General features: G+C 42.5%; 1 protein-coding gene across 1 annotated transcript; it reads left to right on the forward strand.

Annotated features, from left to right (window-relative positions):
- The first annotated feature begins 7,990 nt into the window (after positions 1-7,990).
- On the forward strand, positions 7,991-23,499 carry LOC115415826 (proline-rich extensin-like protein EPR1). The gene is made up of 5 exons (XM_030129474.1): positions 7,991-8,891; positions 10,923-12,029; positions 12,172-12,366; positions 23,193-23,306; positions 23,417-23,499. Exons 1-5 carry the CDS (start codon positions 7,991-7,993, stop codon positions 23,497-23,499), a joined length of 2,400 nt encoding a protein of 799 aa, XP_029985334.1.
- Positions 23,500-23,801: the final 302 nt, after the last annotated feature.

Here is a 23,801-nt window from a genome sequence, read left to right on the forward strand (position 1 = left end):
CAGTCAAGTACTCAGTACTCAGTGCAATAAAGTACTCAGATAGTTCAGGTCCAAGTACTCAATACTCAGTACAATAAAGTACTCAGTACAGTACAATAAAGTACTCAATACTCTGTACAGTTACAATAAAGTACGGTGGCCCAGAGGTGCAACAGGCCAAAAAATTATCCACTAGACAAAAAAATTATCTACTACAAGAAAAAAAAAAGAGAACAGCCTAAAAAAATTATCCACGAGATGAAAAAAATTATCTACTACAAGAAAAAAAAAAAAAGAGAGAAAAACAGCCCAAAACAATTATCCACTATAAGGAAAAAAAAAGAGAACAGCCTAAAAAAATTATCCACTAGACAAAAAAATTATCTACTGCAAGAAAAAAAGAGAACAGCCTAAAAAAATTATCCACTATAAGAAAAAAAAGAGAACAGCCCAAAAAAATTATCCCTAGATGAAAAAAAAAAAAAATCCCTATAAGAAAGAAAAGAGACCAGCCAAAAAAATTATCCACTAAAAGAAAAAAAAGAGAACTGGCAAAAAAAAATTATCACTAGCCCAAAAAATTATTCACTATAAGAAAAAAAAAAAAGACACAGGTGAAAAAAATCATCTACTATGAGAAAAAAAAGAGAGCAGCCCAAAAAAATATCCACTATAGAAAAAAAAAAAAAAACATCATCCACCTTTTCAATTATGGGGGCGCTGTTTACCCGAAAGGTGCCTTGCTTTAAATTAAGACCACCACAAAAATAAAAGGATAGGCTGAAAAATTTTAAGGCTTTCGGCTAATGTGGCTAATGCTAAGGAAGTACCCACCGGAAGTGGAGGTTGTGCGCTAAAAAATAAGTTTTTTAAAATATAGATATTTCCATTAATATAGTTTGCAAAGCAGTTAAATGATTAAATACGGTTTCCAGTGTCTGCTCCAGGTAGGCATGGGCGTTAAATGGTTAAGGTTAGGGTTAGGGTATGGTTGGGGTTAGTTTTCAGTGGTAAATGGCCCTTGTGTGCACTGTGTGAGGGTTCGTTGCTAAGCTAATGCTAACGCGAAAAGTTGACGGCAACTTTGTGAACTACCAGTGCGAGTAAACAATTGTGTGATTACGGTGTTGAATTGTTCACTGCCTGACATTCAATATCATTTTTGATGAATATTCGCTACAAGAAGTTCTAAATTATTTTATTTGAGAGGAGGAGAAGAGGAGCTTCCTGTGGAGCTCCACTATCATGACATCGCCCATTTGTTGAGAGACAGCGAGTGCATATTGCGGCACCGACACCTGGTGCCGTGGCACGTCGGCTGGTGCCGTGATGTACCGCGGTACCACGAGCTCGGTGCCAGGTACCCCAGCACGGCACCGCGTACCATGGCTCGGTACCACAGCTCAGCTCGTTGCCAGGTGCCGAGGCACTGCGGTACCCACGGCACACATCTTTATCTCCACAAAATGTCCTTGTTGATCTAGTGTTAGTGAAGACACTCCGTTTGAGTTGAGGAGCAGAGGTCTACCTGCAAACAAATGGGCGATGCCATGATAGTGGAGCTCCACAGGAAGCTCCTCTTCTCCTCCTCTCAAAATAAAATAACACAAAGTTGCCGTCAACTTTTCGCGTTAGCATTAGCTTAGCAACGAACCTTCACACAGTGCACACAAGGGCCATTTACCACTGAAAACTACCCCAACCATACCCTAACCCTAACCTTAACCATTTAACGCCCATGCCGAACCTTGAGCAGACACTGGAACCGTATTTAATCATTTACTGCTTTGCAAACATATTAATGGAAATATCTATATTTTAAAATAACTTTATTTTTAGCGCACGACCTCCACTTCCGGTGGGGTACTTCCTTAGCATTAAGCCACATTAGCCGAAAGCCTTAAAATTTTTCAGCCTGTCCTTTTATTTTTTGTGGTGGTCTTAATTTTAAAGCAAGACCACCTTTCAGGTAAACAGCGCCCCCGTAATTGAAAAGGTGGATGATGTTTTTTTTTCTTATAGTGGATATTTTTTGGGCTGCTCTCTTTTTTTTCTCATAGTAGATAAATTTTTTCACCTTGTTTTTTTTTTTTTTTTTCTTATAGTGAATAATTTTTTGGGCTAGTAGATAATTTTTTTTGCCTGTTCTCTTTTTTTTTCTTTTAGGTGATAAGTTTTTTGGCTGGTCTCTTTTTTTCTTATAGGGGATTTTTTTTTCATCTATTGGATAATTTATTTTAGGCTGTTCTCTTTTTTTTCTTACAGTGGATAATTTTTTTGGGCTGTTCTCTTTTTTTTCTTGTAGTAGATAATTTTTTTCATCTAGTGGATAATTTTTTTGGGCTGTTCTCTTTTTTTTCTTGTAGATAATTTTTTTCATGTAGTGGATAATTTTTTTTAGGCTGTTGTCTTTTTTTTCTTATAGTGGATAATTTTTTAGGCTGTTCTCTTTTTTTTCTTGAAGTAGATAATTTTTTTCATCTAGTGGATAATTTTTTAGGCTGTTCTCTTTTTTTTTCTTGTAGATAATTTTTTTTCATCTAGTGGATAATTTTTTGGGCTGTTCTCTTTTTTTTCTTGTAGTAGATAATTTTTTTATCTAGTGGATAATTTTTTAGGCTGTTCTCTTTTTTTTCTTATACTGGATAATTTTTTTAGGCTGTTCTCTTTTTTTTTCTTGTAGTAGATAATTTTTTTCGTCTAGTGGATAATTTTTTGGCCTGTTGCACCTCTGGGCCACCGTAATAAAGTACTCAATAATCAGTACAATGAAGTACTCTGTATAGTACAATACAATAAAGTACTCAACACTCAGTACAGTACAATAAAGTGCTCAATACTCAGTACAGTACAATAAAATACTCAGTACAGTACAGTAAAGTACTCAATACTCAGTACAGTACAATAAAGTACTCAATACAGTACAATACAATAAAGTATTCAACACTCAGTACAGTACAATAAAGTACTCAATACTCAGTACAGTACAATGAAGTACTCGATACAGTACAGTACAATAAAGTACTCAATACTCAGTACAGTACAATGAAGTACTCGATGCAGTACAGTACAATAAAGTACTCAATACTCAGTACAGTACAATGAAGTACTCGATGCAGTACAGTACAATAAAGTACTCAATACTCAGTACAGTACAATAAATTACTCAACACTCAGTACAGTACAATAAAGTACTCAATACTCAGTACAATATAATAAAATACTCAACACTCAGTACAGTACAATAAAGTACTCAATACTCAGTACAATATAATAAAATACTCAAAACTCAGTACAATACAATATGCAAGCGATATAGTTGAATTTAACTTGTTATATTTACAGAAGAAGATGATGGTGAACTCACATCGGCCATAGAAGAGATCAGAACTGCCCGTCCTGATTCCGCCTCTGCTGCAGTTCAGAGGTCGGACAGACCACCGTCTACATTTGGCTTGTTTTTGGGGTTTTTTGTTCCACCGATTCAAACTCATCATTGTTCTGTATCCATCCTGTTCTCTGTGCTCTTAAACTGAAGGGTCAAACAGGATGTTCACGGGCTCAGGGAGGTCCAGTCCAACGTTACTGATGACCCTGGGGGTGTAAGGGTGCACTCGTTTGCACCGAACCGTATCATTTCGGGGCCTTCGGTACAATACGGAGCTGAACCGATAGAATACATGTAGCCGATGTGAAGAACCCAAACCTTGTGGAGCCAGAGTGGACCAGCAGAACCCATGTGCAGGGGTTCCTCTGTATACATCAGCCCCATTTGGATCTGACTATCACCTGGTTTGACACCCAGACTGTACCTGACTCAGAACTACCCCCCCACTGCGCGAGCGATGTGTTGCATTTTACGCATCGCCCGATTCGCTTGTGTTCGATGTGTCGACTATGAAGGAAATGTGTCGCACACGTCGGCTGTGTAGGGAACCTGAAAGATGGATGTGATGAGAACAGAGACGCCCATGAACTAAACACTGTAAAGACGTTCATGTTAAATCATTTACGTTGTTATAAATAAGTCAGTCTGCTGTGAAGAAGGCGTTCACGCATCTGTACGTTTAGTATTTACATATTTAAAACTGTGGCGCATCGAGTTCATTTAGAATTCACAAAGAAAAACGGCTTCACGTGGTTTCGTCTGATGTTTGTGTCCCAGATTTTTAAAGAGTTTAGTCAGATTCAGATTAGTTTAACACAGTCAACGATGTAATGGAATGTTAAGGATAAGAACCCATCAATAGAAATACAAAATGTAATAAAAAGCATAAAAGAGGAAAATATAATTGTAAGAGAGATTTGACCGTATACATGTGTAGGTTCCAGAGTCAAAGGAAATAGAAACATTAACATGATGTAGAGGATGTGTATATGAATAATAAATAAATAAATTGATAAAGTGAGCAAAAATGAAGACATTAATGATGAAAATGCACAATAAAATGAAGAGAATAATCAACAAAATTGATTTTAAAAAATGAACAAAATAAAATAATGAACAAAATAAAGAGAATAATCAAGAAAAGTAATAAACTAATTGATAAATAAATAGTTGTCTGTTGTGTAGTTGTCTGTTGTGTAGTTGTGTAGCTGTGTGTTGTGTAGTTGTCTGTTGTGTAACTGTGTGTTTGTGTAGTTGTTGTGTAGTTGTCTGTTGTGTAGCTGTGTGTTGTGTAGTGTTGTGTAGTTGTCTGTTGTGTAGCTGTGTGTTGTGTAGTTGTTGTGTAGTTGTCTGTTGTGCAGCTCTGTGTTGTGTAGCTGTCTGTTGTGTAGCTTTGTGTTGTATAGTTGTCTGTTGTATAGCTCTGAGTTGTGTAGCTGTGTGGTTGTGTAGTTGTCTGTTGTGTAGTTGTTCTGTAGCTGTGTGTTGTATAGTTGTTGTGTAGCTCCGAGTTGTGTAGCTGTGTGTTGTGTGGTTGTGTAGCTGTCTGTTATGTAGTTGTCTGTTGTGTAGCTATCTGTTGTGTAGTTGTGGTGTAGCTGTGTGTTGTGTGGTTGTGTAGCTGTCTGGTTGTGTAGTTATCTGTTGTGTGGTCGTCTGTTGTGTAGTTGTGTAGCTGTCTGTTGTGTGGTTGTGTAGCTGTCTGTTGTGTAGTTGTCTGTTGTGTAGTCGTCTGTTGTGCAGTTGTTGTGTAGTTCTCTGTTGTGTAATTGTCTGTTGCGGCCTCCTGGGCCTCCTCCGGCCCATAATGCACCTGGGGCGGTGCCGTGGTGGTGTGTTTGTGCGGTAAACAGAGGCCTGGTGGAGCTTTAACAGACCATAATAATAAAAGCATGGGCCCAGGGGAAATCAGCCGCACCGACGCCAACGTCACTCACAGGAACGTCACGGCAACAAGAAAGACAACGCCACGACCTCATTTAAAGTCTGCGTCGACGCCGCCGTCATGTGACATGAGCGTAGTTATGATGGGAGGAACTCAATCCACCAAAGACAGAGACGGAGACAGAGACGGAAACAAAGACAGAGACGGAGACAGAGACGGAAACAAAGACAGAGACAGAGACAAAGACGGAAACAAAGACAGAGACGGAGACAGAGACAGAAACAAAGACAGAGACGGAAACAAAGACAGAGAGGAGGAAACGCATCCGTCTGATCTGAGCAGTGGGAGGCGGCGGCAGCGTTGACAGGAACATGAGTGGTGTTTGACTGCAGTTAACTTGTACTGTCGTGTGAGGAACAGGATTAAAAGGATGTCAAAGATGGAAGAAGATAAAAACGACAAAGCACACAAAGAAATGAGCACAATACACATAGAGGAAAAACTACACAAGACAGACACAACAGAAAACCACAAAATTAGACAAAAAACTACAAAATTAGACAAAAAACAAAAATAAGACAAAAAAACTGCAAAATTAGACCCAAAAAAACCTACAAAATATGACAAAAATCTGCAAAATTGGACCAAACAAACCCTACAAAATTAGACCAAAAAATGCAAAATTAGATTAAAAAAAAAATACAAAATTAGAGGGGAAAAAAAAGCTAAATTAGATTTTAAAAAAGCTACAGAATTTGACAAAACTACAAAATTAGACAAAATATGCAAAACTGCACCAAAAATGTACAAAATTACACCAAATAACCCAAAATTTGACCCCCCCCCCCCCCCCCCCCCAAAATTAGACAAAAGAATGTGCCAAATTACACCAAAAAATACAAATTAGAACAAAAAAATACAAATTAGACCAAACAAACTACAAGGTTAACTAAAATATATGCAAAACTACACCAAAAAACTACAAAATTAGACCAAAAAAAACCCCAAATTTGACCCCCCCCCCCCCCCCCAAAAATTAGACAAAAGCATATGCCAAATTACACCCAAAAATGCAAAATTAGACCAAAAAAAAAAAGCAAAATTACACCAAAAAATCCAAAATTTGACCAAAAAAAAAAAATTAGACAAAGAATATGCCAAATCACACCCAAAAAATACTAAATTAGACCAAAAAAAAAAACTACGAAGTTAGACAAAAGAATATGCAAAATTACACCCCAAAAAATACAAAATTTGACGCAAAAAAAAAGAGCCTATGAATGACAAACACAACAGAAAACTACATTACAAAAAACTACAAAACAAAACACACTTTCCACTTCCTGTTATTTAAGGGCAGATTATTTTACAGTGGTTTTTGCTCTGAATTCAACAGCTGTTCATTTTGTCAGATTTTAAAATTCTGATCCATCCACAAAAACTTTTTTTGTAATGGTCTGGATCCTTTCTTTTGTGTTTTTTTCCTGGTCTGGGTACTGGAGCTGGGTACTGGAGCTGGTTCCCTCCTGGTTTCCTGTTAACAGCTGATTCCTCTGCTGAATCCGTAGGTGAAGTGCTGGTTCTTTTTGTGCGTCTGCAGGTGTTCATATGCAGCCGTTCAGGTTTCCATTAGTGAAGCGCCGTTCGCTCAGACAGCTCCATATTCAAGGCCACGGCTCGGCGTGAACCCCAGTCGCCGATTCGCCTCTGAATGTGCCATTAAGGCGTGAACGGCGGTGAGAACGGCGGCGAGGGGAATGAGCTGCGAGCGTGGGATCTGATGGAGCGCTGACCTTCTGCATCTTCACACAATCCATCCAATGAACAGTTCAGAGGTTCACACGCACACCGACCGCCGCCGTTCATCTGTGCATTAGACAGATGTAATGGAGCCGCACGGCATTATGGGATTCACATGAACATTACGGACACTGGCTGGTTCCACACACGGGTTCAGGAGGAGCCGCCGATAAATGTATGAAATGGAAATGAGAGTCAGGTGAACGAAGACGGATGAAAACTGGACTGGAACACTGAGGGAAAAAGGATGAGAACCGATGGAGTCAAGCTTAACCGGCAGGAGTTCATGTTTACGTTTATGTTCACGTTCATGTTTATGTTCATGTTCACGTTTATGGTCACATTTATGTTCATTTACGTTCACGTTCATGTTCATGTTTACGTTCATGTTTACGTTTATGGTCACATTTATGTTCGTTTATGTTCACATTCATGTTCAAGTTCATGTTCATGTTTACGTTCATGTTCATGTTTACGTTCATGTTTACATTTATGTTCACATTCATGTTCACGTTCATGTTTATGTTCATGTTCACGTTTATGTTCACATTCATGTTTACGTTCATGTTTACATTTATGTTCATTTACGTTTACGTTCATGTTCACGTTTATGTTTACGTTCATGTCCATGTTTATGTTCACGTTCATGTTCGTGTTTACGTCCACGTTCACGTTCATGTTCATGTTCACGTTCATGTTCATGTTCACGTTCATGTTCGTGTTTACGTCCACGTTCACGTTCACGTTCATGTTCACGTTCACGTTCATGTTCATGTTCATATAAACTCCAGTATTTTTCGTGGGTCTCAGTTCAAGTTCATCAGTGTCTGTCGAACAGTAGAAGAACAGTTCAGATCAGATGGACTCTGGTCTGAGTCTGCATTTACACACATTTACCACCATGAAGGACACAACCTGTCCTCCCTAGTCTCCACTGCATGTCTCCAGTGTGTCCCCAGTGTCGTCCCCACAGTGTCCCCAGTGTCGTCTGCAGTGTGTCCCCAGTGTCATCCCCACAGTGTCCCCAGTGTCGTCTGCAGTGTGTCCCCAGTGTCGTCCCCACAGTGTCCCCAGTGTCGTCTCCAGTGTGTCCCCAGTGTCGTCCCCACAGTGTCCCCAGTGTCGTCTGCAGTGTGTCCCCAGTGTCGTCCCCACAGTGTCCCCGGTGTCGTCTGCAGTGTGTCCCCAGTGTCGTCCCCACAGTGTCCCCAGTACTTCCACAGTGTCCCCAGTGTCGTCTGCAGTGTGTCCCCAGTGTCGTCCCCACAGTGTCCCCAGTGTCGTCTCCAGTGTGTCCCCAGTGTCGTCCCCACAGTGTCCCCCAGTGTCGTCCCCACAGTGTCCCCGGTGTCGTCTGCAGTGTGTCCCCAGTGTCGTCCCCACAGTGTCCCCAGTACTTCCACAGTGTCCCCAGTGTCGTCTGCAGTGTGTCCCCAGTGTCGTCCCCACAGTGTCCCCAGTGTTGTCTCCAGTGTGTCCCCAGTGTCGTCCCCACAGTGTCCCCAGTGTCGTCTCCCAGTGTGTCCCCAGTGTCGTCCCCACAGTGTCCCCGGTGTCGTCTGCAGTGTGTCCCCAGTGTCGTCCCCACAGTGTCCCCAGTACTTCCACAGTGTCCCCAGTGTCGTCTGCAGTGTGTCCCCAGTGTCGTCCCCACAGTGTCCCCAGTGTCATCTGCAGTGTGTCCCCAGTGTCGTCCCCACAGTGTCCCCAGTGTCATCTGCAGTGTGTCCCCAGTGTCCCCCCCACAGTGTCCCCAGTGTCGTCTCCAGTGTGTCCCCAGTGTCGTCCCCACAGTGTCCCCAGTGTCATCTGCAGTGTGTCCCCAGTGTCGTCCCCAGTGTCGTCCTTCTCTCCATGCTCCTTCTGCTCTGTTGTTTTTTTTTAACTGCCTCTGCTGCTGTTTTCTGTTTTCAGTGTTTTTTTTTCTGGTCTGATCCTCTAATCATATTGATGTTCCACAGCTGGTCCAGGAGAGTTAAAGACATTAAAGTCAAATGGACAGATGGACAGATGGACGACACGTCTCCAGCCATCATGGATTACCTCTTCCATCCAGAGCTGCTGTTTGATTTTGATTCGTTCCACTTGAACTGAGGATCAGCACAAATGTGTCCAGTCTGGAAGTACATGACCTTTAACAGACCACACCTGAAGACCACCTTTATCTGGAGTCTGGACTGGGGTGGGCAGAGGTGGGCTGGGGTGGACTGGGGTGGGCAGAGGTGGACTGAGGTGGGCAGAGGTGGACTGAGGTGGACTGGGGTGGGCAGAGGTGGACTGAGGTGGGCAGAGGTGGACTGAGGTGGACTGGGGTGGTCTGAGGTGGACTGGGGTGAGCAGAGGGTGACTGAGGTGGGGCAGAGGTGGACTGAGGTGGACTGGGGTGGGCAGAGGTGGACTGAGGTGGGCAGAGGTGGACTGAGGTGGACTGGGGTTGGTCTGAGGTGGACTGGGGGTGAGCAGAGGTGGACTGAGGGTGGGCAGAGGTGGACTGAGGTGGACTGGGGTGGACTGGGGTGATACTTTGTTGCCTTTGCTGGTAATTCTGTTCATTTGTTCATGCAGGTTTTTCTTTTTGTTTCTTATTTAGTTCATTTTTGTCCGTTGCTGTTCTTGCTGACTGTTCTGTTCAGTTTGATTCATTATTGTGTTGATCTTTTTTTTTTTTCATTATGTGAATTTCTGTGTTCATTTTAGGGTACATTGGTGATAATTTTGTTCATTTTTGGGGCATTTTATTGATACTTTTTTTTTTTTTTTTTTTTGGTATTTTGTTGATTATGTAGTTAGTTCTTCAGTATTTTGTTGATTCTTTTGTTCATTGATTGTAGTTTAATTGAATCTACATTAATCATATTCACCTGTGTTGTGAATGTGGTTGGACTCTGTTTAAACCTGGAGTATGATCCAAACAAATGCAGCCAACAGTAATGAATACAGGTCTGTGTGTTGACTGTTCTCAGGTCAGTGTGTTGACTGTTCTCAGGTCAGTGTGTTGACTGTTCTCAGGTCAGTGTGTTGACTGTTCTCAGGTCAGTGTGTTGACTGTTCTCAGGTCAGTGTGTTGACTGTTATCTCCATAGTCTGTTGTAAATGTGTTGTATTGTTGATGTCTCTCTGCTCCTGGTCTGTGAATAAAGATCAGCTGATCCTTCTACTGCTCTCTTGCTCTCTCTCTCTCTCTCTCTCTCTCTCCTCTCTCTCTCTCCTCTCTCTCTCCTCTCTCTCTCTCTCCTATAATCTGTTCTTTGTGTTTGATCACAGACCTTAAAGCTGCCGTTGGATCTGTTTCTGAGCCGTGGATTTGGGTGTTTCTGTTGTCGTGTTGCTTCTTCTGTTCACAGCCTCCTTTATTCAGAACAATTAGACTGAAAACACTGAAAAAAAAAACACTGATGTGAACAGAGGATGAAACAGAGGAGATGGAGGATACAGGGGTTATCCAGAGAAACAGGAGGAGGAGGAGGAGGAGAAGAAAGAGGAGGAAGAAGAGATGGAGGAGGAGGAGGTGGTGGTGGTGGTGGAGGAGGAGGAAGAAGAGGAGGTGGTGGTGGTCATGGTCAGGGCTCAGATGAAGGATTATCTGCTGTGGTTCTTCAGCCTCTAAAAGCTTCATCTGATCAGAATGGATTGATTTTTACAGCTGAGACGAGAACCTACAGACAGATAATTAATCTGGAGGAAGAGGAGGAAGACAAAGAGAAGGAGGATGAAGAGGAGGATGAAGAGGAGGGGGATGTGTTCCTAAACTCCTCCTCCACCTCCTGTTCTTCCTCCTCTTCTTCTTCCTCCTCCTCCTCACGCCCACTCAAGTCCAAACATTCTAAACAAACCCTTCACTGTGGTGGGCTGGGGTGAGCTCCACTTCAGCCCACCTCAGTCCACCCCAGTCCACTTCAGCCCACCCCAGCCCACTTCAGCCCACCCCAGCCCACTTCAGCCCACCTCAGTCCACCCCAGTCCACTTCAGCCCACCCCAGCCCACCTCAGTCCACCCCAGTCCACCCCAGTCAACTTCAGCCCACCCCAGCCCACCTCAGTCCACCCCAGTCCACTTCAGCCCACCCCAGCCCACCTCAGTCCACCCCAGTCCACCCCAGTCAACTTCAGCCCACCCCAGCCCACCTCAGTCCACCCCAGTCCACTTCAGCCCACCCCAGCTCACCCCAGCCCACTTCAGCCCACCTCAGTCCACCCCAGTCAACCCCAGCCCACTTCAGCCCACCCCAGCCCACCTCAGTCCACCCCAGTCCACCCCAGTCAACTTCAGCCACCCCAGCCCACCTCAGTCCACCCCAGTCCACTTCAGCCCACCCCAGCCCACCCCAGCCCACTTCAGCCCACCTCAGTCCACCCCAGTCAACCCCAGCCCACTTCAGCCCACCCCAGCCCACCTCAGTCCACCCCAGTCCACCCCAGTCAACTTCAGCCCCCCCCAGCCCACCTCAGTCCACCCCAGTCCACTTCAGCCCACCCCAGCTCACCCCAGCCCACTTCAGCCCACCTCAGTCCACCCCAGTCCACCCCAGCCCACTTCAGCCCACCCCAGCCCACCTCAGTCCACCCCAGTCCACTTCAGCCCACCCCAGCTCACCCCAGCCCACTTCAGCCCACCCCAGTCCACCCCAGTCAACCCCAGCCCACTTCAGCCCACCCCAGCCCACCTCAGTCCACCCAGTCCACCCCAGTCAACTTCAGCCCACCCCAGCCCACCTCAGTCCACCCCAGTCCACTTCAGCCCACCCCAGCTCACCCCAGCCCACTTCAGCCCACCTCAGTCCACCCCAGTCAACCCCAGCCCACTTCAGCCCACCCCAGCCCACCTCAGTCCACCCCAGTCCACTTCAGCCCACCCCAGCTCACCCCAGCCCACTTCAGCCCACCTCAGTCCACCCCAGTCAACCCCAGCCCACTTCAGCCCACCTCAGTCCACCTCAGTCCACCTCAGTCCACTTCAGCCCACCCCAGCCCACCCCAGTCCACAAACTGACCTGTAATTAGGAGGGTTTGATTTACTCATTTTGATGAATTCTTTGTTGCTTTTTGGGGTGTTTTGTTGATTATTCTGTTAATTTTGGGTGTTTTGTTGATTATTCTGTTAATTTTGGGTGTTTTGTAGATCTTTTTTTTCATTTTTGGGGTTTGAACCTCATCCCTCTGTTCCAAACGGAGTTCATCATCAGTCCGGTGTTGGTCTTCTCCAAGGACACTACAGTCATTCAGCTGACGGACGATGAAGTCCTTCGCATCTCCATCATCCTCATCCTCGTCCAGATGATGAAGACGGAGTGTCTGAGCCCAGCGTGGAGCCTGGGTAATGACGCCTTAGATGGAGACGGCATGGACGGCCCAATGACGGATGAAATGATGGATATTTGGGTCTGAGGTCCCAGCAGGAGGCCGAGGAGGAAGCGCTGGGCTCGATGAAGAGCGCCACATCCCACTTCAAAAAACATTATTTAAGAGGTTCCCCTCCTGACGCAACGCACCATCAACAGCCAGCGGGTGGATTCGTGAGGCGGCGTTGGACTGCGCAGCGTTCATCTACAGCCTGTGAACGTCTGCTTTAGAGCCAGCAGGAGGCTGCAGGCACATCCACCCCCACCCCCACCCCCCACAGGACCGGTGGAAGTGGGTCATGGTTTCATTTACCAGGATGGAAGGAAGTGGCTCAGCAGAGGAGATGAACCCCAGTCCAGTCCTCCTGTCATCTGCCCTGTGGTTTGAATTCAGCTGAAGAAACGTCACATTATCATCGACTGAAATTCATCTGAGAGGAAAGAACCTCCAACAGAACGTCTGAATAGAGTTTGAGTTGATTAGTCTGTTCATTTTGGGTGAATTATTGATTGTTTTGTTAATTTTAGGTAAGGGGCATTTTGTAGATTTTTGGGTATTTTATTTATTTTGTTAATTTTGGGGTATTTTGTTAATTTTTTTTTTTTTTATTTTGGTAATTTATAGGTTGTTAATCTTTTTTTTTTTTTTTTTTTTGACCTGTAATTAGGAGGTTTCATTCACTTATTTTGATAAATTCTTTGTTGTTTTTGGGGTATTTGTTTATTATTCTGTTAATTTTTGGGTAAGGTGCTGATAATTCTGTCATTTTGGGGTATTTTGTTGATTTTTTGTGCACTTCTTGGTATTTTATTGATTTTGGGTGTGTTGTTGATTCTGTTTTGTTTTTGTTTTAAGTAAATTGTTCAGTATTTTGTTCATTTTTAGGGAAGTTTTGATTATTTGTTAATTTTGGGGTATTTTATTGATTATTTTGCACATTTTTGGGTATTTTAATTTGATTATTTTGTTAATTTTTAAGTAAGGTGTTGATCATTTGTTAATTTTTGGGTGTTTTGTTGATTATTTTGTTAAGTTTTGGGTATTTTGTTGATTATTTTGTTAATTTTTAGGTAAATTGTTGATCATTTTGTTCATTTTTAGGTAAATTTTTGATCATTTTGTTAATTTTTAGGTAAGCTGTTGATCATTTTCAATTAACCAATCAATTTATTACAAAATTATTACAAACAGTCAAAATCTACAATTCATTTACAAGATGCATTTTGGAATGGGACACCCCAGAAGCACTTCTCAGCTTCTGAATGGGGGCCCTTAAACATGTGATAAGAGACACAAAATTTTTTTTAATTTTTGGGTATTTTGTTGATTCTCTAAATTTGATAGGTAAATTGTTGATTATTCATTGTTGTGTATTTTGTTGATTCAGTTGATTTTTTGGTAAATTGTTGATTCTCTTAATTTTGTTGAATTTTATTGATTATTTTGTTCAGTTTTTTAGCGGGAAACAGTATGAGGGAATTCATTAAATATATGACTAATGCAAAAGGAAATGGACACAAATAAATGATAATGTAATGGAACATAGTGACAGTCTCATCAGCATAAAGGGGTAGTTTTATTACTGGTATATTTTGCTGAAAGTCACATTTTCCTCAGTTTTCTCTGTTTTTGATTAAACCTTAACCTTTAAATTTACTCAGATCAGTGAATTACATAGAGAAAATATAGGATTTAAATGTAAAATACCAAGGATAATATTAGAATAAATGGAGATAAATCACTTAGTAAAGGTTAAATGTCGAGTAAATGTCATTTGAAAGTCTCCACTAAAGTCGTTCTGGTTTAAGGGTTAATAAAACCATAGTTGACTTTGGGAACAGTTGGGTGTATTTCCAGTTTCTTCTCCGTAGAACACATACTGGTTCTTGTGTAAAAGTGTGAATGTATGGAAAAGGACATGGACATAATTGGTGCTTTGGAGGATGGAAGACCTTTTCCCACGGTCCCTGAAGGTTTCATTCAGGGATGAAACTGTTGAAATGACTCAGACGTGGACCGTTTTACAGACGGTCACAGCTGGGACAGAACCGTGTAATCTGGGCTTTTACCTCCTGGTTCTGTTACAGGGTGAGTAAATGAAGCCGGGGTGAGTCCAGTGACGGAACCGACGTCAGCAGAGGAACCACCACCAGGCAGCGCTGAATGTCACATGGGTCAGATTTACACGCCGTTACTGTGGAGTCCCTTGGTGTTTGGACCCACGGTCATGGAAAAGTGGACCGGTGTAAATGTCACAGTCACATTCAGTCCAGTCACAGACGTTTAAATAGCACTAATGAACCACCTTTCACCACCCACTGAAAATATATATGTTCTCAGACAGATCTGTGGTGAATGTAGTTATATTTGGACAAAAATACATATGTTATGAACTGTTGAATGAGTTCAGTCGGACATTAATGGTGTGTATTTTATCGAATATGAATGAATAAGTTAGATCAGAATTACAACAGGAAGTCCACTGTACGATTGAACATGAATTCACCAACGTGACTGTCAAAAATCTGTCCAAAAAAGCATATACACACATACATACACACATACATATACACTCATACATATACACATACATGTATACATACACACACACATACATACATACACACACACTAGATACAGGGCCACAGTTAAACCACATGAAGGTCCAGTTCCAGATGCATAAAAATCCTCTTGATCCAAACCTAAAATCCAACAGAATTTCAACTATTTTGGTTTGAAAATGTGATGTTTGTTCTCTGTTTTTTTTCTCTTTCAGACATGGTCTGTTAACAAACCCCTGTGAGGAACTGAACCTGATCCACTTCACGTTTGGTGAGTTTCATCTAAACACATTTTGGATGAAGTTGGATCTGAATGGTGAGTCTTACTGGACCATAACGTGGAAAACTTTGATGTTTTGCTTCGGTTTGATGTATATTTACTGATTTTTCTCGTAATATTTAGCTCAGAATATGATATTTAATCTAAATCTGTGCTTTGTTAATGTTTATGAACTGACAGAACATTGAATAGATTTGTAGGATTTCCACCGACCACCTTAGTTCTGTTTCCAAAGCGTAGACAAATTTAGATTTTGTTGCTTCACAGTTCAAACTGAGACCGTTTCAGTTTAATAAGTTTATTCAACTTTCATATCTTTGAACATTTTTATTTTTTCCTTCAGTCACTTGTTCATTGCTGTTCTCTTCTTGAATTTAATAACTGGTTTGGTTTAGTTTATTAGTTTGATCCCCATTAGCTGCTGCACACCACAACTGAAATGAACCTCTACAATATCTGCGTTTGAATAAATACCTACAAATATCGATACAGTACTTTTTAATATTGATACAGTATTGTGAAATGAAATATCACAATATATTGCATAACCAATATTTTCTTACACCCATATATGTTGGTTTGTGTCCATTTATCCATAGATTTCTAAATGTTCCACTGATAGAACCTGTACAGTCCATGTATTCTCATGTGCAGACAGTGTTTTAAAGTAGATCTGGTACCAGCGTGAACAGAACAGGTTCAGAATCAGACACAGATCCAGTTCCAGATGAATGTGCTTCAGTTTCTGTTTCCAGGTTCAGTTGTGGATCTGAATCAGCAGCGTCTGCTCTGAAAACACCTGAGGGAAACGGGCAAATCCCAGCGCAATGAAACACATCAGCAGAAAGGAATCAATTTACCGGAGCCGGTCTGAGTGGACTTCAAAGAGCTGAGTTCACTCCAGCCGTTAATATTCATCCATATGAGACCGAGCCCACGGCGTCTGGAGCATCAAATATTCACACAGAGAGATCGGAACGGTACAGGAGACCAGACGATACCGAGAAGACGCAGAAGGACACACAAATACAGGTGAGGATGAGTCCAACTGGAACCAGAAACATCAGAGACGAGCTGACGTTCAATCTGATCTGAAAACAGTAGAAACACACAGATGGAGAAGTAAACGATAAAAACACCAACAGACGACAAGTGTTCATATGTTCATGTGGTCTGTGGTAGGGACGGGAATCGATAAACAATTTAATGATTCTGACTCCAGTACCGATTTTGCTTATCGTTCCGATTCTCTTATCGATTCTCATTGGGTGAAGGAATAAAAGAGTCCAAACAGGAGTGTTTGCATTAACTGTCTTTTATATTTACATCTGCACAGAAAATAGAACATATACAGTATAAACTAATCATAATAGGTAACGCCGGGCCTGGTTTGGGGGGGGGGGGGGGGGGGGGGCGTACAGTGAAGGTGAAACTACAGACTCTTTACTAATTCCTCTATTGCCACGTTTCCACTACGTGGAACCAGTTCGACTCGTCCCGTCTCCCGTTGTTGTGCTCCTCATTTCCTTTCCCCTACCGTCAGAAACTTATATTTGAGGGGGTACGACATTTGTTGCCCCACACCGGAACCAGAACTGGGCCTGGTGTTCACTCTGCCGTTACATTCACAAGCGTCGCTAAGTAGGGAATCAAATGCGTAACATTCCTGTAAATGATTCACATGTGGACAAATGTTTGAACAGACTGGAGGGATTCCACCTTTAGAAGAAATGGAAGCTTTGACAGTGTTCAGCTGGACCTGGTGTGGTCTGTTTAGACCTGGTGTGGTCTGTTTAGACCTGGTGTGGTCTGTTTAGACCTGGTGTGGTCTGTTTAGACCTGGTGTGGTCTGTTTGGACCTGGTGTGGTCTGTTTGGACCTGCTGTGGTCTGTTTGGACCTGCTGTGGTCTGTTTGGACCTGGTGTGGTCTGTGTAGACCTGGTGTGGTCTGTTTGGACCTGCTGTGGTCTGTTTGGACCTGGTGTGGTCTGTTTAGACCTGGTGTGGTCTGTTTGGACCTGGTGTGGTCTGTTTGGACCTGCTGTGGTCTGTTTGGACCTGGTGTGGTCTGTTGGACCTGCTGTGGTCTGTTTGGACCTGCTGTGGTCTGTTTGGACCTGCTGTGGTCTGTTTAGACCTGGTGTGGTCTGTTTAGACCTGGTGTGGTCTGTTTGGACCTGCTGTGGTCTGTTTGGACCTGGTGTGGTCTGTTTAGACCTGGTGTGGTCTGTTTGGACCTGGTGTGGTCTGTGTAGACCTGGTGTGGTCTGTTTGGACCTGCTGTGGTCTGTTTGGACCTGCTGTGGTCTGTTTGGACCTGGTGTGGTCTGTTTGGACCTGCTGTGGTCTGTTTGGACCTGGTGTGGTCTGTTTGGACCTGGTGTGGTCTGTGTAGACCTGGTGTGGTCTGTTTGGACCTGCTGTGGTCTGTTTAGACCTGGTGTGGTCTGTTTAGACCTGGTGTGGTCTGTTTGGACCTGGTGTGGTCTGTTTGGACCTGCTGTGGTCTGTTTGGACCTGGTGTGGTCTGTTTGGACCTGGTGTGGTCTGTTTGGACCTGGTGTGGTCTGTTTGGACCTGCTGTGGTCTGTTTGGACCTGGTGTGGTCTGTTTGGACCTGCTGTGGTCTGTTTGGACCTGGTGTGGTCTGTTTGGACCTGGTGTGGTCTGTGTAGACCTGGTGTGGTCTGTTTGGACCTGCTGTGGTCTGTTTAGACCTGGTGTGGTCTGTTTAGACCTGGTGTGGTCTGTTTGGACCTGGTGTGGTCTGTTTAGACCTGGTGTGGTCTGTTTGGACCTGCTGTGGTCTGTTTGGACCTGGTGTGGTCTGTTTGGACCTGCTGTGGTCTGTTTGGACCTGGTGTGGTCTGTTTGGACCTGGTGTGGTCTGTTTGGACCTGGTGTGGTCTGTTTGGACCTGCTGTGGTCTGTTTGGACCTGGTGTGGTCTGTTTGGACCTGGTGTGGTCTGTTTGGACCTGCTGTGGTCTGTTTGGACCTGCTGTGGTCTGTTTGGACCTGGTGTGGTCTGTTTGGACCTGGTGTGGTCTGTTTAGATCGTTTCTGCCTCAACGCCATGTTGGCTACGTTCGGACCAAAACAATACAGCGTACGTGTGACGTCATCGTGCATGTGCAATGAAGGCAGAATCGATAAGCAGAATGGTTAAGCAGGCAAACGATTCCAAGGAATCGAGCTACTGGGATCCGGTTCTCAAAAAGAACCGGTTCTCAATTCCCATCCCTATCTGTGGATCTGTTGGGAATTGGATTTTATTTACAGAAATAAAAAAAAAAAAAAAACTAGTGAATTGATTTTTGCTCGAAAATAGAAGAATTAAAACTGAATTTCAGGGCATTTTTCTTTTTCAGTGTCAAAACAGATAAACCAAATTTAAAAAAACAAACTGATTTTCATTTTCTGTAATAATAAAAAAACAAAGTTACTACCTGACAGAAATGGAAAAACAGACCAAAAACTGGATGTTGTCATTTTTTAGGACAAAGCACTAATGCTTAGGTCGCAAAGATTCTTACAAATGATGGGTTTGTACGAATCTTCCAGTTCGTACAAAATATGGAGTTCGTAGACATTCATGTGGAGGGAGCAGGTCCATGTATCTGTTGGTAATTGGACTTTCTTTTCAGAAACCAAACAAAAACTAGTTGTTCATTGGTTTTCCTTTTAATATAGAAGAAATTAAAATTGAATTTCAAGACATTTTTCAGTGTCAAAACAGATAAACCAAATTTTAAAAGAAGGATTGATATTCATTTTCTCTAATAACAAAACTAAAGTTACTAAATGGAAAATGGAAAAACAAACCAAAAAACACCTGTTTTTTTCATTTTCTGAAACCGGATGTTGTCATATTTTAGGAAAGAGTCCTAATGCCACGGAGGTCACAAAGATTCACAAGAAGTATGTAATAAAAACAGAAGTGTGTAATGTTGGTTTTTCTATTAAATCCCAATCCATCAACATCTGTTTTCTTTCCTTTTTTTTCCAGTTATTTTTTATTGAATTTTTACAGCAGTGGTGCACAAAAAGTCTAAACAACAGGAACTGTTTTTATACAGAACAGAACACATACAAAACACACATACAAAACACACACACACACACACACACACACAAAAACATCACAAAGCAAGCCACTTATTGTCCTGGACAAATGAAACTAACAGAGTTTGAGAGACGCAACCTTCACTTAAACATAGATATAAAATATCACAGAGAGAAGAAAAGAAAAAAACAAAAACAAAACATCCTTTTACCTGCTGATGGTTCCACCTGCTGATGGTTCCACACACCTGCTGATGGTTCCACATACCTGCTGGTGGTTCCACACATCTGCTGGTGGTTCCACACACCTGCTGATGGTTCCACACACCTGCTGGTGGTTCCACACACCTGCTGATGGTTCCACACACCTGCTGGTGGTTCCACACATCTGCTGGTGGTTCCACACACCTGCTGGTGGTTCCACACACCTGCTGGTGGTTCCACACATCTGCTGATGGTTCCACACACCTGCTGATGGTTCCACACATCTGCTGGTGGTTCCACACACCTGCTGATGGTTCCACACACCTGCTGGTGGTTCCACACACATGCTGATGGTTCCACACACCTGCTGGTGGTTCCACACACCTGCTGATGGTTCCACCTGCTGATGGTTCCACACACCTGCTGATGGTTCCACATACCTGCTGGTGGTTCCACACACCTGCTGATGGTTCCACCTGCTGATGGTTCCACACACCTGCTGGTGGTTCCACACATCTGCTGGTGGTTCCACACACATGCTGATGGTTCCACACACCTGCTGGTGGTTCCACACACCTGCTGGTGGTTCCACACACCTGCTGATGGTTCCACCTGCTGGTGGTTCCACACACCTGCTGGTGGTTCCACACACCTGCTGGTGGTTCCACACACCTGCTGATGGTTCCACACACCTGCTGATGGTTCCACACGCCTGTTTCAGCACACACACTGACAGGTCTTTTAAAGCTGTGGCACCACGTCTGTGGAATGACCTGCCTCTACACTTACGGTCCATGGACTCTGTAGAGAGTTTGAAAAAACACCTCCAAACCCTCCTGTTCAAACAGGCTTTTGAATTTCCCAGTTGACTCAGGGCTGCTACAAACTAACTGCAATTTATGTATTCATCATCTTTTAAACTGTTTTTAGTGGTACTTTACTGTGTTCTATGGGTATTCTAATTGTATTTTATTTGTACTGTTTTGTTTTTCACAATGTAAAGTTGCTACTTTACAGTGTTACATGTACTCCATGTGTCTCCCCCCACCTCCCCCTCTCCCCCAGTCTCTCTCTATCTCTATCACTCTCTCTTTTCTCCTCCTTTACTCTCTCTCTTTAACCCCAGCTGGTCCTGTCAGTCGTCCATCCTCCTCAGTCTGGCTCTGCTCCAGGTTTCTGCTGTTAAAGGTACTTTTTCTTCCACTGTCACAGTCACTAGTGTTTGCTCCTGGAGGATTCTGTTGGGTTTCTGTAAATTTGATTTGATTTGATAAAGCACTTTGTGACTGTCTGTGAAAAGTGCTGTATAAATAAAATTTACTTACTTACTTACTTTGGTTGTAACATAATATACAGAAAAAAATCACTCTGAAAAATAAATATTTACGTAATGTACAAGAGACAAAGTCCTCATGTACTCTAATACAGATGTACATAAAAATATCATCAAATATTGTATTTTAACTGATATTTATTCAAAGGTATTTATGGCTTCTGCACCAACGTTCTCATGAAATCTTCCATTTAATCTTAAAAATAATTTCTTCCAAACTGACCAAAAAATCAGAATAAAACTAAAACACATCTGTTCTACTTTAACACCTGTTCTTTCAAACTGTTTAATAATGACATAACAAAATAGACTTTAGTCTAAATTTTAAGCTCTTGATTATATTTGTAATATGTGTGTGCTGTATATGTTTTAATTTTATGAAATAAATTCCAAATCTCTGATACAGTCGATATATATTTCATTGCATCATTAAAACCATGGTTCTAATTAATAAATCATCTTTTTTTTTCCTGCTGCTGCTTTAACATCAGAATAAATAACCTCCTAAACGATCTCATTCTCTAAATTCTAATTAATCAAGTGGGTGAATTTATTCTCGTTGATAATTAGAGATGAAAGTTTCCAGAACCAATCGTCTGTTTATGCTTCGTGATGATAATTTGAGACTCGTTATAACGTTTCCATTCAAACTTCATTAAGTCCAGAGATAATCTGTGTTATTTATGAGCACGCTCAGTTCATTGCTCAGCGTTTTTCCACAATAACGACATAAATCAGTAATTAATGGCTGGTGTGTGAATCCATACGTGTCTGGGATCTCCTTCGTACAAATGCATCATAAACAGGCTGATGTTCTGACCGCAGCGGACCTTGAACGCACCACTAGTTCACGTCTTCATGAGAAGAACATCGCATTTCCTCCCATTTCACGTTTCAGTCAAATTAAACGAGTGAATATGAGCAGCTTTCAGGTATTTGTTCCATTTATTCACAGGATTTTAGACAAATGTCGGTTCTTTTCACACATTTTAAAATGGCATCGCTGTGGAATATGTGTAAATATGAACTGAAACATTAATAATATGAAGAAAAGACGATTGTTTGGTGAATCATCAGTGAACGTCACACACGACAAACACAAGACAAGAACAACACAAGACAAAAAAGACAGAAAAAAAGACTAATATGATGCAAATAAGCTTTAAAAATGAAAGATGAAAACATCAAAGAAAAGAATATTAAAAAAGATGAAAACAACAAACAGATGCTAACGAAACAACAAGATACTAATGATGCTATAAGATGGAAATCACACAAGATGCTAACAACGCAACATGATGCTAATGACGCAACAAGACATTTATGAAAGAAAAAGATGCTCATGATGCAACAAGATGTCAATGAGGTAAAAAGATGCTAACAGTGCAGCAAGATGCTAAGGACGCAACAAGATGGTAACCATGCAGTGAGGTGTAAACGACATGACAGGATGCAAAACATGCAACAAGATGCTAATGATGCAACAAGATGCTAATGATGCAACAAGGTGGAAAGGACACAACAAGATGCTAATGATATAAGATGCTACAAAGACAACAAGATGCTAATGATGCAACAAGATGCTAATGATGCAACAAGGTGGTAAGGACAGAACAAGATGCTAACAATACAAGATGCTACAAAGACAACAAGATGCTCATGATGCAACAAGATGCTAATGAGGTAACAAGATGGTAATGCAACAAGATGCTAATGATACAAGATGCTAATGATGCGGCAAGACATTAAATGAAACAAGAAACTAGGCAAGGCAGGTTTATTTATGTAGCACATTTCATGTACAAGACAATTCAAAGCGCAGCTACTAATGACGCAACAAGATGCTAATGATACACGATGCTAATGTGATACAAGATGCTAATGATACAAGATGCTCATGATGTAACAAGATGCTAATGAGGTAACAAGATGCGAACAACACAACAAGATGCAAATGACACAACAAGGTGTAAAAGACGTGACAGGATGCAAAACATGCAACAAGATGCTAGCGGCTAAAATCACAAAATGCTAACGAGGTAACATCAAGGTGAAAAATAAGATCTAAGAGCGCAACGAGACGCAGAAGAAACGACAACGCAAAGCAACGCGACAAGACACTAATAGTGCAACGAGATGCTAACAACATGATGAAAGGAAACCATGGCAACCAGACGTTAAAAAAACAAACAAAAAACAAACACGAGTTGTGAAACCAACACGATATAAAAGATTCAAAGGATGAAAATAAAGGAGTCGACAGAATAAAAGGTGTAGAAGTCAGAGGAAGGTGAAACCGACAGAAACGATGACTGGGTTTGGTTTGTCCTTCTGTCGGATTTTCCATTTTTTCACAGAAACGCTGAAGGTGTCCTGGGGTTTTGTTGACGTTAGCGGCGGCGGTGGCGTGAAGATGAAGATAAGCAGAACGGAGACAAAGAAGCCGAACAGAGGACGAAGCAGGAACACCTGTAATGGATGACACCCCGCCCCCGCCCCCGCCCCCGTCCCCGTCCCCGTCCTCGTCCTCCTCTTCTTCTTTTTCTTCTTCTCTGTGATAAATCTGCTGTCTCTGTCCCAGATGAACGCCTACGTATCTGCTTAGACCCAGACCTGGGCCTGGACCCTCCACCACCACCACCGTCCTCCAGGACCCCCCTCTGATACCACAGGTGATCCGTCTGAAGCAGGAAGTGGAATGAGGAGAACCCAGCTGGTCTAACACAACGACCCCCCACGGAACCGTTAGGGCAGGGCTCTGCAACCTTTACTGTCAGTCAGCCATTTTGGGCCCTCCCTCTTCCACCAAAACAAATACCTGAGCCGCAAAAATAACAGAGCTTATAAACTTTTAAAAATTTCATCTTTTTTTTACATTTTATCTGTTCCAACCACTGAATACAACAAACAGAGGTGCAGTGTGGAATGGATTCTGGAGTAGGATTACTCTAAAAGTACACAGTAAA

This window comes from Sphaeramia orbicularis, unplaced genomic scaffold (genome assembly GCF_902148855.1).
Source record: "Sphaeramia orbicularis unplaced genomic scaffold, fSphaOr1.1, whole genome shotgun sequence".
In the NCBI taxonomy this organism is placed as follows: Eukaryota; Metazoa; Chordata; class Actinopteri; order Kurtiformes; family Apogonidae; genus Sphaeramia; species Sphaeramia orbicularis.